Consider the following 15,782-nt stretch of genomic DNA (forward strand, 5'->3'; position numbering starts at 1 on the left):
TTGCATTTCAACCTTGATATAACAAATATGACAACATCCCAGTTGATTAACTTTTTCCCCAATTTATTACCATTAAGTCTTAGATGACATCTACCATTACAGTATTTCTTACCATGGTACAGTTCATATTCATTAAGCTGAAATCTCTTTCAACCTGGTCTCTATTGATTGCAGTAATACAAACTACCTTTTTCGTCTTTTGTGTAGTTGTTGGGATTGGAACATTAATTCTATGTTATTATCTACAAAATCTTAAAAATTGTTCATATCAGTTTCATGCTTTAAAATTTCATTTAAATGATGCAGTTTTTTTTACCAGCTATACATGATGAAATTAGTTCTTCACAAGACTAAGTAGATAGTTCTAATAAATCAAAATAATTTTAAATATTTTAATAATTTCTTTCTGATAAAAGCTATAAGTCCATGTTTTGAATTCTATTTTCTAGTAATGTTCTTAAGAAGAGCATGAGATATATTACTTTAATTCAACAAGGTATCATTTAGCTTATTTGACTTAATCAGATCTTCAATTTGAGACTCATGCTTTCCAGTACCAATCTTTAAATTTTCCCAAACTCTCATGGAACATTTGATTTTTATGCTTCCTGAATGTTAGCTAATTTTGGCTGTAGTGCAGCTGACATCTTTAGGAATATCAGTCATTAAGGCAAGGTATACAAGAACTTAATGTTAGCTCATCTCTTTGCCAAACCAAATAAGAAGAATGAGAAAAATTCATGTAGAGTATGGGATATGCACATCACATAGCAGTAGCAGTTTATAAAGTACATACCACTCATCTTGGTCCCACTATCCAACCACTATTAATAATTTTAATTTCAAGTTCCTGAAGTCCAGCTTCTGACTTGGTTTGATTTTGTATTAGACTGGCAACAAAATAGAATACATTTTATTCAGAAATATTTCAAAATGATTAACTTACTCTACATCAGATACTGAATTGTCATAATTGATCATTTGGATAATTGATAATTGAATCAAGTGATAACTGAGTCAAAGATCTAAAGTAGTGCCAAATAATAACTGTAGGAAAATTTTCTAATAACTTTGTAGCTACTCTGGAACTTAGTCCCCTATATATATCAGCATCATCAGAACAAAATTCAATTGTGGGCTTTCAAATGTTCCATATTAAAGTCACAGTTATTTAATGTAGACAGTGATATGTTGAAAATATACTCTGCTGTGCTTGATTGGTACCAGTGCTTTTATACCAACAAATAACATTGCTGGTACAGGAACGTGTTGAACTTTGCATCAAATTCCTGAAAATTTAGCAATTTGTTCCCATGAGTCAGTTGGGGCTGGCTCCAGCACACGGTTCTGTTATTCCATCCTGAATTACTAAATAACATTTTGCTTCAGCAGTAAATTAGAAATTGTTTTAGATATTTAGAAATATCTAAAGCCAATGTAACTAAATACCATGATGTTCCATTTTGTTTCCCTCAATTGATTTACTTTGGGGCTCTTTGTAGATTTGCCTTACAAATTATATTTCCAAGTTTTGATGTTATAGAACTAGCCATTTTAATATCCATTTACATAGACTGGAATCAGTTTTTAAAAGAGAAGTAATCCCTCAGTTTTGTAACCAGGACTATATAACTATATGTAACTATAACTAACTATATTGCTTATTTCACTCTTAATATCCTAAATCTTTCAAAGACCGGAGTGCTCTTCTCTAAAATAATAGACAAATGATATAGTATTTTTTAGTAGAAGAGGCAGTATTGTCTAGTAATGGGTAGGCAAATTATTGCTCCTAAACCAAGTACACTGGGGTTTACATAATATGTAAATATAAAAGCCATTCTAACCTTTGGACCATGGTTTGTCATTCCCTCATGTAGTGGATAAAAAGCCAGAAGAAGAGGGAGAAACTCCTGGGGTCAAATCTTAACTCTGGGACATTAACAAGCCCTCATTGATATGGCTACTTTTCCCTCTGATACTTAGAATTTAGAGTTCTTTGACCCACCAATTCTTTAGGATTTTATTTTGTCTCCAATTTTTAATTCTTCCATCAATGACCCTTTGTTGAATATTATTTTTATTGCATTATGGTCAGTAAAGAATATGTTTCATAGTTTCATTTTTCTGTATTTGTGAGATTTTTATGTATGTTTGCTACCAGATTTTTGTTGGTTTTCTTTTTATGTATTTGGAGGGAAGCTGGAGGGAGTGAAACAGAATTCATGTCCATTTTTTTTTAAGTAAAAACAAAAAAAAAGGAAAATATTCAGAATAATATAAAATAGTTCCACTTGCAGCTGACTGAGTGAGAATTGGCCATTTTCATTCCTTCACAATTAATTGAGAAAGTGAAATATTCTGATTTTGTACAGCAAATAGATAAAGCAAGAGATGTAGTTTAAAATACTCATTTGATTAAATATGTGCAATACAGTGTATTGCAGAGCTGTCAAACTCATTCCTGACCACCAGTACTTGGATTAAAATATAATTGGGAAATTTTTAGCAAAGTTTTAAAAAAAGATAATAAAACTAGATAATTTATGGCTTTCTAAGTCAATTTGTTTCCCAGGATCCATGGGGATGCTTATGTATGGTGTAATGGCCCCCGTTTCGGTTTGAGTTTGACATGGCTGCATTGTATTGTGCTCATAGAGTTTACTCAGTATAAGGGTGACATTTGAGTCTGTTAGTACCCATTAAAAATTGTAACCTCTCATGTAATTTGGAGGTGAAATGCTCCATATGGTTTTTCAAATCCAAAAGTATTCAACTTTATTTAAAAAAAAATACAACAGTTCATTAACATGAAAGCTTTTTGAAAAATTGTCTGTTAATATAGGGGAAGAGCATGATAATATAAAAGAGCCCAGTACTCTTCTCCTGTATTATTGAGCATATGCTGACTTCATTTTCCTAAAATACTTCAAAGGGCATTTGTCCCAACAGAACTTCCTCGAAGATAATTTTTGGGTCCCTAGCATTTGCAGGAGCCCACCAGTGGGATTCTTTATCCAGGATTCATTTTTTGAATATCCTAATTTGCAGGGATTCACTAGAGAAAAAGTAACATTTTTCTTTTGTGTTAGACTATATAGTTACACAGGCTCTTTTCTAGTATGTCATTCCATCAGATGAGTTCCTTTGACATAACTTTTGCTTGTTTGAATACTCATGTCCTGATGTCTTTGTGCTATTATGCTCATTTGTTTGAGATCATGCAATTACTTAAGTTCACTGAGAGAATGCTGTGATAGCTGATTAATTTTCATTTCCCCACACCCTTCTTTTTAACTTTTAAATAGACCTAAACTGCTTATTGCTTTTCTTTTTTGGTAAATAGTATTTTAGTATTTCCAATTACATGTAAAGACAGTTTTCAACATTCATTTTTATAAGATTTTTGAGTTTCAATTTTCCGCTTTCCTCTCCCATCCAATCTCCTCTCCCCAAGATGTCAAGCAATCTGACATAGATTATACATTTGTAATCATGTAAATATATCTCTGCAATAATCATATTGTGAAAGAAGAAACTGGACAAAAGGGGAAAGCCATAAAAAATCAAAAAAGTGCAACTAGTATATTTCAATCTTCATTTAAGTAGATCTTTTTCTAGATGTTGATAGCATTTTCCAAGATGAGTCTTTAGGAATTATCTTGGATCATTGTATTTCTGAGAAGAGCTAAGTTAACCATAAGTTCACTATTGCAAGATGTTTCTGTTACTATGTATAATGTTCTCCTGGTTTTTCTCACTTCATTCAGCATCAGTTCATGTAAGTCAGGTTTTTCTGAAATTCACTTGCTCATCATTTCTTATAACAAAATAATGTTCCATTACATTTATATACGACAACTTGTTCAGCCATTCCTCAATTGATGGACATTCCCTCAATTTTCAATTCTTCATTACCACAAAAAAGTCAGTTGTAAATATTTTTGTACATGTAGATCTTTTCCCCTTTTTATGATATCTTTGGTATACGGATCTAAAAGTAGTATTGCTGGGTCAAAGGATATGTATACACAGTTTTGTAGCCTTGTGAGCATAGTTCCAAATAGTTCTGCAGAATGGTTGGATCAGTTCACAACTCTACCAACTCCACCATTAGTGTTTCAGTTTTTCCACATCTTCTCCAATATTTATCAATGTCCTTTTTTGTCATATCAGCCAATCTGATAGGTGTGATATGGTACCTCAGAGTTGTTTTAATTTTCATTTCTCTACTCAGTAGTGATTTAGAGCATTTTTTCATATGATTATAGATAGCTTTAATTTCTTCATCTGAAAACTGCCTGTTCATATCCTTTGACCATTTATCAACTGGACAATGACTTGTATTCTAATAAATTTGACTCAGATCTTTATATATTTTAAAAATGAGGCTTTTATCAAAAAGACTGATTATAAAAAATTGTTTCGCAGCTTTCTGTTTTCCTTCTAATCTTGGTTGCTTTTTGTCTGTGCAAAACCTTTTTAATTTAATGTAATTAAAATTATCTATTTTGCATTTCATAATCTCTATCTCTTATTTGGTCATAAATTCTTCCCTTTTCCATAGATCTGGCAGGGAAACTATTTCTTGCTCTCCTAATTTGTATCACCCTGTATGTCTAAATCATGTACCTATTTTGACCTTATCTTCATATAGGGTATGAGATGTTCGTCTGTGCTTAGTTTTTGCCAGGCTATTTTCCAGTTTTCCTAGCGTTTTTGTCAAACAGTAATTTTTTATCCCAGAAGCTTTGGGTTTATTAAACAGTAAATTACTGTAATCATTTATTACTATATCTTGTGTACCTGATTTATTCCACTCACCCACCACTTTATTTCTTAGCCAGTACCAATAGTTTTGATAATTACTGCTTTTATAATATAGTTTTAGATCTGGGATGGCTAGACTAGCTTCTCTTGTATTTCTTTTCATTAGTTCCCTTGCTATTTGGAGCCTTTTGTTCTTCCAGATGAATTTTGATATTATTTTTTCTAGCTCTATAAAATAATTTTATATTATATATTTAGTATATTGGTATATAATCTATAATTTATAATAATTAAAATAATTTTTGGTAGTTTGATTAGTATGGCACTGAAAATGTAAATTAATTTAGGTAGAATTGTCATTTTTATTACTTCAGCTTGGCCTACATGAGCAATTGATATTTTTCCATTTGTTTAGATCTGACTTTATTTGTCTGAAAAGTATTTTATAATTGTGTTCATATATTTCCTGGGTCTGTCTTGGCAAATATGCATCCCAAATATTTTATATTGTCTTCAGTTATTTTAAATGGAGTTTCTCTTTTCTATCTCTTCTTGCTGAGCTTTGCTGGTAATATATAGAAGTGCTATTATTTGGGTTTTATTTCCTATCCCACAGCTTTGCCAAGGTTGCTAGTTATTTAGTTGATTCTCTAGGGTTTTCGAAGTGTAGCATCATATCGTCTGTGAAGAGCGATAGTTTTTTTCCTCATTGCCTAGTCTCGTTCCTTCAATTCTCTTTCTTCTCTTATTGCTAAAGCTAACATTTCTAGTACGATACTGAATAACAGTGGTGATAATTGGCTTCTTTGTTTCATGCCTGATCTTACTGAGAAGGCACATTTAGGGTTAGGGTTAGGATTATGATAGTTTGAGAAAGATATTGCTTACTATTTTAAGGAAAGCTCCATGTATTCCTATACTCCCTAGTTTTTTTTAATAGGAATGGGTTAGCTGTATTTTGTCAAAAGGTTTTTCTGCATCTTTTGAGATAATCATATGATTTTTTTAATGTTATTATTTATATGGTCAATTATGCTGCTAGTTTTCCAAATATTGAACCATCCCTGCACTCTTGTTATAAATCTCACCTGGCCATAGTGTATTATCTTCATGATAAATTGCTGTAATGTCTTTGCTAATACTTTATTTAAAATTTTTGCATCAGTATTCCCTAAAAGTGGTCTATAACAGACATACACAAATATTTACAGCCCCATGGACTGCTTGCAGCTCACCAAAAGAGTTCCTGCGATCTGACAGAAATGTAAAGGAAAGCATTCTTTGCATGTAGAGGAAATCCTTTGGCATGCCTTCAAGCAGCTCCAGAGCTGTAAGTGGCCTGGTGGAATGTGGGCTGCCAGTTGTGCAGGCCTGGTCTGTAATTTTATTTCTCTGCTTTGACTCTTCTTGGTTTAGATATCAGCAGCATATTTGTGTCACAAAAGGAATTTGGTAGGACTCTTTTGCTTCGTTTCCCAAATAGTTTATATAATGTTGGAATTAATTGTTCTTTAAATGTTTGGTAGAATTCACTTAGAAATCCATCTGACCCTGGAGATTTTTTCTTAGGGAGTTCACAGATGGCTTGTTCGATTTATTTTTCCAAAATAGGATTATTTAAGTCTTTTATTTCCCCTTCTGTTAATCTTGGCAATTTGTATTTTTGTAAATATTCAGTCATTTCACTTAGCATGTCAGATTTATTGGGCAAAATAGTTCCTAATTTCCTCTTTATTGGTGGTGAATTCACTTTTTTCATTTTTGATACTGGTAATTTGTTTTTTTCTTTCTTTCTCCTTAATCAAATCAAATTAACCACAGTTTTATCTATTTCATTGGGTTTCTTTTTCATAAAACTAGCTCTTTTAGTTTTATTTATTAATTCATTAGTTTTCTTACTTTCAGTTTAATTAACCTCTCCTTTGATTTTCAGAATTTCTAATTTGGTATTTCATTGGGATTTTTAATTTGTTCTTTCTCTAATTATTTTAATTGCTTGCCTAATTCATTGATCTGTTCTTTCTCTATTTTATTCATGTAACTATTTAGAGATAAAAATTTGCCCTAAATACTGCTTTGGCTGATTCCAATTTTGGTATGTTGTCTCATTATTGTCATTCTCTTTGATGAAATTATTGATTGTTTCTGTGATTTGTTGTTTGACCTACTCTTTAGGATTAGATTATTTAGTTTCCAATTGATTTTTAATCCATCTTTCCATGGCCCTTTATTACATGTAATTTTTAAAGCATCATGATCTGAAAAAGATGCCTTTAGTATTTCTGCCTCTCTATATTTGATTGTGAGGTTTTTATGCCCTAATACATTGTTAATCTTTATGTAGGTGTCATGTGCCACTAAGGAAAAAAGTATATTCATTCAATTTACTCCAGAGGTCTATCATATCTAACTTTTCTAAAATTCTATTTGCCACTTTCAAGTCTTCCTTGTTTATTTTCTTGTTAGATTTATCTAGTTTGGAGAGGAGGAGGTTGAGGTACTATAGTTTTGCTCTTTATTTCTTCCTGTAACTCACTTTAACTTCTCCTCTAAGAATTTGGATGCCATACCACTTTTTGCATATGTTTAGTATTGATATTACTTCATTATCCATTGTACCTTTTAGCAAGATGTAGTTTCCTTGTCTCTTGTAATTACATCTCCTTTTGCTTTTGCATTGTCTGAGATCACGATTGCTACTTTAGCTTTTTTTTTAATTTTGGCTGAAGCACAATATATTCTGCTTCAGCCTTTTACGTATACTCTGTGTGTGTCTGTCTGCTTCAAATGTATTTCTTGTAAACAACATATTGTAGAATTTTGGTTTTTAATCCACTCTGCTATTTGTTTTCATTTTATAGGAGAGTTCATCTCATTTACATTCATAGCCATGATCACTAACTGTATTTCTCTCCATCCTATTTTTCCTTTTATAAAATATTTTTTCTCTTCCCTTTCTCTCTGTCCCTTCTCACCAGTGTTTTGCTTCTGACTACTGCCTCCCCCAATCTGCCCTCCCTTCTGTCAGCCCTCCTCCCTTTCCTTTTCCCTTTCCCTTCCTACTTCTGTCCTCCCTCCTATCATCCCTCCTCCCTTTTCTTTCCTCCTTCCCCTCTTATTTCCCTGTAAGATAGATTTCTATACCCAACTGAGTGTATATGTTATTCCCAATTTGAGCCAAATCTGATGAGAGTAAGAGTCAAGCCTTTCTTTCCCTCTAGTGTAATAGACCTTTCATGCTGCTTCTTGTGATGTAATTCTGCCTCCTCTTCTCCTTTTCTCTCAGTACAATCTTTTATCCCTTTATAAATATTTTTATTCTCACATCAAAGTAAATGTATATTCACAGCCTCTGTCTAAGTATACTCCTTCTATCTGCCCTAATAGAGATACACTTCTTAAGAGTTAGAAGTATCATCTTCCCATGTGTGGATATAAACAGTTTGACCTTATTGAATACCATGAGTTTTTTTTTCCTTCTTGTTTACCTTTTTATGCTTCTCTTGAGTCTTATATTTGAAGATAAGATTTTCTGTTAGGCTCTGGTCTTTTCATTTCTGGTCCCCTGTTTCTTTGAATGTCCATCGGGTCCCCTGAAAGATTATGCTTAGTTTTGCTGGATAGTTGAGTATTGGCTGTAATTCAAGGAAACTGCCCTCCAGACTAGCATATTCCAAGCCCTTCAGTTCCTCAATGTAGAAGCTTCTAAGTCCTGCGTAATCTTGACTGTGGCTCTTTGATATTTGAATTATTTCTTTCTGATTACTTGCCATATATTCTCTTTAATCTGATAGTTCTAGAAGTTGGCTACAGTACTCCTTAGAGTTTTCATTTTGGGATCTCATTTAGGAGGTGACCTGTGGATTCTTTCAATGACTTTTACCCTCTGGTTCTAGGATATCAGGGCAGTGTTCATTGATAATTTCTTGAAATATGCTATCCAGGCTCTTTTGTGATCATAGCTTTCAGGTAGTCCAATAATTTTTAAATTATGTCTCCTGTATCTATTTTCCAGGTTAATTCTTTTTCCAGTGAGTTATTTTACATTTTTTTCTGTTTTTCATTCTTTTGATTTTGTTTCACTTATTCTTAATACTTCCTGGAGTCATTATCTTCCACTTGAAAAATTCTAATTTTGAAGGAATTTTTTTTCAGTTAGCTTTTGTACCACCTTTTCCATTTGGACACTTCTACTTTTAAAAAAAGTTATCATCTTCAGTGGATTCCCCTTTCTCCCTCCTCCCCCCACCCCATTTATTATTGAGTTGTTTTCTTCAGTCAATTTTTGTGCTTTTTCCAAACTGTTGACCCTTTTATGATTCTCTTGCATAACCTTCACTTCTTTTCCCAACTTTTCTTCTGTCTCTCTTGATTTTTAAAATCCTTTTTTGAGCTCTTCCAAGAGGACGTTTTGGACCTGAGACCAATTCAAAATCCCCTTTGAGGCTTCATGTGTAGGAATTGTGAGATTATTTCCCTTTCTGAGTTTGTGTTTTGATTTTCCTTGTCACCATAGTAGCTTTTTATAGTCAATGATCTTTTTTGGTTTTTGCTCATTTTTAAAAGTTGAGCTCTGCTCCTGGGGCATAGGGAGCACTGTCCCAAGCTTCTTGCATTGGGGTTCAGGGGCCTGGTAACTGACTTTAAAAAGGGGGCACTGCCATACAGTGCCCACTGCACTGGAGGGGGTGGAAATTATGTGTTTTCAATAAAAACCAAGCTAGGATCCCCAAATATATATACTTCTGATTCAGAAAAATTCATATAGTAATATTTTTTAAAAAGTTTAATCTATAGATCATAACTTTGTAAAATAATATTTTGTATGTTTTCCATTTTAAAAAAATCTTCCCTGAAAAAAGTATAGAGGAAGTAATGACTTTCTTTTTAATTCTTAGGCTGGTCCACAGAAGCAATTTCTTCTGAAGACCTGGATATTCTAAATGTGAATAGATAGATATAATTATGAATATACAGGATACATTTGATCTTATGCCATCTGTACTTGAACAATGAATAGATTCAGCTTGTGATAGTGCAAAGAAACAAGCATTTGAACTTGAAAATCTTATGTTTTTTGTCTCCATGTGAATAGACAGTTCTCTGATTTGTCAAAGTGATTTTCCTACCATCCATAACATCAAGTTTTCACAAAACAGATTTTTGCTATAGCTCTTATAAAGACAAACGATCACTTTCAACTGATTAGTAGTTGAAAAATAACTCTTAAGTAGCACTACCAACAGTGCCATGCTTTGAGACACTTTGTCTACCCATCATATTAATATTATCATCGTGGCTATCTGTATGTGTGTATATCAGACTGGCACCTACTTTGAAGCTTTTTCTTTCAGCCTTGATTTTACAAATGAAGAAACAGGCTTAGGGGAGTGAAATGATTTGACCAGGATCCCATGAAATGTAGTAAGGGCTAAGATGGAACCTGCCACCAGATCTTCCCACTCTAAGCCCAGTGCTCTTTGGGTACTTGGTCTTTTATTAGAATTTAAGGGTGACACTAATCACAGTGTATTTGCCATACAATATGTTAACTAATTAACTAATTTTCACTAGTTTAATTAGATTGAAAATTGGAGCTTTTAAAATTTGTTGGTTGCTTAATGACTTTGGAATTTTAATATGCTGTTTAGTTTTTTTACAGTTATGTTCTTCTGGAAATGTATGATAACAGGACATCTATTTGCTAAATGAGATAATGTTTGTAAAGTGCTTTGCAAACCTGAAAGTAGTGAGGTATTATCAAATGTATAAGCATTTATTAAGTCTCTACAGTATTCCATGACAGAAGGAAACAGGCATTTATTAAATACTTTCTATGTACCAGGCAGGCCCTGTGCTAAACTATACAGTATCTTATTTGATCTTTAAGACAAGCCTGACAAGATGGGTGCTTTTTTATCTTTTTTTATGTATGTATGTATGTATGTATGTATGTATGTATGTATGTATATATGTAATTATCTTACAATTGAGGAAACAGAAGTAGACAGAGATTAAATTACTTGCCCGGGTGACACAGGTAGGAGAATTCCAGTCTTCCTGATCCAGGCCCAGCATCTAGCTGTAAGGCATATATATCACTTAAGTAATAGAGACATTTAAAATTATATAAAATTTAATTAGAAATGTTTTCAGTATTTTCTTTTCCTATTGAATTTTGAAATCTTTCAATGGTATTTAGGTAGAATCTTAGAAAGAAACAAATTTAAAAATTAGCCTTTTAAAGACATATCAAACTCATAAATAAGAAAATACTTTTTACAATGGAAGACTGATTTCCCATATTGAGAAAGAGAAAGATTTTCTTTAACTTGCGGAAAAAGAATAATCTTTTAATATGAATTGCAAACTGATCAAACATTAATCTGTAAGGAAATTTAGAATGCATCTAATCCAGCCCCCTCGTTTTATAGATGAGAAGCTGAAGTCTAGACAGGGGGGCTCATTTGATCAAGGTCGCACAGCTAATCAGTGGCAGGGTCTTAATTTGAACACAGTCTATACTCTCTTCTAGTCTAGAGTTCCACATATTATGACCTAATATTGATGACCATAAACATATCATTCCATGAGAAGCGTTTTTTTCCAAATCGAGGAAACTAGTAGTGAAGTCTCTATGTAATTATTTGCTTTCTTTCACATGATGAGAAATCCATGTTTGCTCTTTTCTTGACATTTCTGAGATGTGTACATGCCTTCATTGTCATTTCTTCTTGAATTTTCTCCGTATGTGTTCACTGATGGTTAGGATAGATCCTCTGTGTGCCTGTGTTGGTGTAATAACCACGATTCTCTTTCCTTTCAGGCCAGTAGCTGTACCAAACACACAGCTCCATGTATTGTAATTGCGGGAGTGCTAGCAATGAGGCGATACCTGCTGTTCATAATTCTGAGTTGTATCTTTCTCTATTTCGTACTTCATTGCATTTTGTGGAGAGAGAATATCAGTTGGTAAGTTTGACTTTTCTGTTGAAAGAAAACACCCTGATTGAACGATTTTTTTGTAAATATACATTGAAATGAAGTTTTTGTTGAGCTAAATATCAGTTCAGAGACTTCCTGAATCTCTTCTCATGCCCATGTATATATTAATTGTAATAAAAACACTCTAATTCTGTTGTGGAAGTAGGTCCCCTGAAGGTATTACATTAACTGAACAGAGCCTTGTATTTCAACAGGCTGTCTTTTTAAAAAATCTAGAAGTAGTGCGATATAGTGGGAGGAGATATAGCACAGCAGTGATAGATAGTATCACAGAGAGAGCATGGGATTTAGAGTAAGGAGACCAAGATTCACTTCTTAGCGCTCCTTCTTATGTAGCTGTAAGGGTTGTCACTCACTTCATTTCTGTGTGACTTCTCTAACTTCTTTCTCTGTGAGATAATATAATAGTAATTGCAGCACCCACCATACAGAGTTGTTGTAATGATTTATAATGTATGTAAAAATGTATCACAGTACATTACTGGTTACGAAAGAAGGGGTAGCCTCAACTCTTTATGATACAAATTATTTGTTGTTGACTCACTTTTCAGTCACGTCCAACTCTTCATGACTCCATTTGGGTGTTCTTGGCAAATACAGATTCTTGGTTTGCCATTTCCTTCTCCAGCTCATTTTTTGTAGATGAGGAAGCTGAGGTTAATAGGTTAATAAGATTAAGTGACTTGCCCAGAGTCACGTAGCCAGCAAGCATCTGAGGCCAGATTTGAACTCATGAAGATGAGTCTTCCTGACTTCAGACTTGCCACTCTATCCACTGTGCCACCTACCTGCCCTCAGAACACATTATACGTGGCTGCTGCTGCTCCAGGCTTACTTGAACTAACGGAGGAGCGGACTCTTCGACTTGGTGGCATTGGTGGGAGTCAAAAACTAAACTAAATTTGTCTTCAAAGGATGTTTTCGTGCCTGAATTAAATGTTGACAGCTTTATGTTGAAGAAACTGAGCAGTACATATGTAGCTGTAGGAATAAGGCTACATAAGTGGGAAAATGAAAATTGATGTTCAAATTCCTTCTGGCCTCCACTTCCAATTTCCTTTTGGAAACCCATAACGTTTAGGCTGATGGAACTGCAATATCTGTGTAATGCATATGGCTTCAGGTATTTCATGAGTATTGTTTTCCCATTTTATACAAAGTTATTTTTGACACAATGAATCTTCTTTGAAATATCAAATATTGAAGACTTTGAACATTTATGCTCACTTTGGATAGAGCGGAAAACATCCCAAGAGAAAATTGTCAATTCCGGCATTAGCTTGGGCAGCATTTTCTTCCCATCCCCATGCTCAGAGCTCTGTGATTAAAAATAGCATTCAATGACCTTTAAAATACAGAGTATGTGATCTTGACTATTAAGCTGAAATAAATGCTAGTTTCCTCTTTTATGAAAAGAAGCACTAATGTATGCTCTTTGTTTCAGTGTCAAGCCCTAAGCAGTTCTTCCTTAGTTTCCATTTGAAAGCTAATGATACATTTAGGCTGGCTTATAATAGGCACTTAATAAAGGCTTATTGAATTGAATCACTTCCTACTTGTCCTTTGTTTAGGGCTTTACTTGGGTGATTCCCTTAGGTGATTAGTTAACCAGCCGTCTTCCCTCTGCTTATGGTAATAAAATAATAGATGCTGCAAATTCTTAGGTAATACCCAGAGGATATGTGATACGCAATGGGCAGTTCTAATGAAAGGGAGACAACAGAACCAGGTGCAGCAGATAGATCTGAGCTCAGGTTCAAGGCATGGGTTCAAATCCTTCCTTTTATGTAGAATGACCTGTGTGAACTTGGGTATATTACTTAATTTCATGGTACTGCTCTGGGCTGATGAGGTTGAGGGGTGTTCGTGGACCCCAAAATACCGACAGTCCTGGTCGTGCTGGAATGAATTCAACTCAAGCCTTCTTAAAGCCAAAGAAAACAAAGTTTATTAAAGATTCGCCAAATTGGGCTGCCTCTTAAGGAGCCTAAGCATTTGTGACACTTGTATGCACAAGTGGGCCAGATAGAATCCCAGCTAGACAGAGTCTGAGCGCCATCATGGAGGCAAGATGGAACTTAGAGAAAAGACTATAGGAGGTCTGGGGCGGGGGGGGGGGGGGGGGGGGGGGGTCTGGGAGTCCAGGGTGATGGGAGGAGGGGTTTAGGAAAGGTCTTGAGGAGAATCAACAAACTTCAGACTAGGGGGCGCCTAGGTGGAAAGCAGGTAGGGGAATCAAGAGATGACAGACAATGGTCACAGACTTGAGTATGAAAAGCCAGGTTCTGTGGAGAGATACAAGGGGAGCTCAATTTGAGTATGAAAGGCCAGGTTAAGTGAGGAGATTCCAGGGGAGCTCAAGGAAGTTCCCACTCTGAACCTCATCAGGGCCAGTGGTATCAAACTCGAATAGGGGTTACTAGACTGTACATAATAATCCCTGCTGGCCGTATATTGACTTAGCCACAAGTTAAAATTGTTAGATTTGGTCTATTGTGTTTTTATCAATTTTGTTAAATATTTCCCAATTATATTTTAATCATGTCCCCAGAGGCTTGGAATTGCAGCCATCTACATGAATAGGAAGCAGCATTATTACTTTTCGTCATTGTTAGAGAGAGTTCTTCTCTCTAACAATGAAATCATAGGTCTGGGGTGGGCAAAGTAATTAAATCTAAGAGAAGTTATGAGATTGCAGAAGGATTTATTTTCCTTTTGGCAGGCCACCAGTCAATCAATTATTTCCTGTTTTTGTCTCACAGGCTACGAGTTATAGAAATGAAAAGGTCGCCAGTGCTGACTTGTTCATCGAAGCCGGCTTTTGAGTCTCTACTGAGGTAAAAATCCAAAGGGAAATGTAGGGTGTTGTCACTGTTTTGTCTCAAAGTCATTTTTCTCGTGTTCCTTTGTTTTAAGGCAAGGGGAAATAATAGTCACATTGTGACATGTCAACCAGGCATGCACAAGGAAGAGCTTGAATATCCTGTCACTTCTTAGCTTTAGAGAGATCTTCTTTCCCAGCAATGCCACTTCTAGGTTTGTATCCCAAAGAGATCATAAAAACGAGAAAAGCACCGACATGTACAAAAATATTTATAGCAGCTCTTTTTGTGGTGGCCAAGAACTGGAAATTGAGGGGTATTCATTGGCAAATGATTGAACAAATTGTATGAATCTGATGAAATACTATTGTGCTATAAGAAACGGTGAGCAGGTGGACTTCAGAAAAACCTGATTATATGAACCAGTGCTGAATGAAATGAGTGGAGAACATCCTATGCGGTAACAGACACATCATGTAATGACTGACCTTGATAGAGTTAGCCCTCCTCAGCAACGCAAGTATCTAAGACCGCTCCAAAAGACTCATGGAAAATACTGTCCACATCCAAAGAAAGAATCTGAATGCAGATGGAAGCATGTTATTTTCTCTCCTTTTCATTTGTTGTTTTGTTTTGTTTCTCCTTTCTCGTGCTTCGTCCCATTAGTTATAATTCTCCTTTACATCATGATGAATATGAAAATATGTTTAATATGAGTGTAAAAGTAGAGCCTCTCTCAGACTGTACACTGTCTTGGGGAAGGAAGGGAGGAGAGGATGGGAGAGAAAATCCAAACTCAAAATCTTATGGAAGTGAATGTTGAAAAGTAAAAAAAACAATTAATTCTATATTAGAGCTTATTTATACATACATATAAAGAAAATTGAATTGCAAAAAAATTCTCTTAGGTTCTGTTATTCCTTAATTTGCCTCCTCTTTTTCTTGCTTTCAGAGATTAACTTTCAAGCTTAGACATTTGCCTTGATTTTCATTGTGTAATAATTAAGTGTTCATTAATCTGCCTAAAGGTATAAGGAAATATAAGAAATTTATTAAAAAATAGTCCTTTCCTTCCTTTATTTACCTTAACTATGTGTAGTGAATCCAAAATAAGCAGTGATGAAAAATTCCCTAAAGATTAAAATAGTAGAAATGGTTGGAAACTTTAGTTTTGTTTTCCCCCCT

General features: G+C 34.4%; 1 protein-coding gene across 7 annotated transcripts in view; it reads left to right on the forward strand.

The window, feature by feature from the left end:
- ST3GAL6 (ST3 beta-galactoside alpha-2,3-sialyltransferase 6) overlaps window positions 1–15,782 on the forward strand; it is a 77,677-nt gene that overhangs the window by 27,065 nt on the left and 34,830 nt on the right. For all 7 annotated transcript variants that reach the window (XM_072615367.1, XM_072615366.1, XM_072615360.1 and 4 more), the window contains 2 exons: window positions 11,597–11,742; window positions 14,538–14,612. In XM_072615367.1, the coding sequence (XP_072471468.1) occupies window positions 11,654–11,742; window positions 14,538–14,612 (164 nt within the window). In that variant the 5' untranslated portion in view covers window positions 11,597–11,653. The remainder of the gene's footprint in view (window positions 1–11,596; window positions 11,743–14,537; window positions 14,613–15,782) is intronic.

The sequence above is a fragment of the Notamacropus eugenii genome, chromosome 5, assembly GCF_028372415.1.
Source record: "Notamacropus eugenii isolate mMacEug1 chromosome 5, mMacEug1.pri_v2, whole genome shotgun sequence".
Lineage (NCBI taxonomy): Eukaryota > Metazoa > Chordata > Mammalia > Diprotodontia > Macropodidae > Notamacropus > Notamacropus eugenii.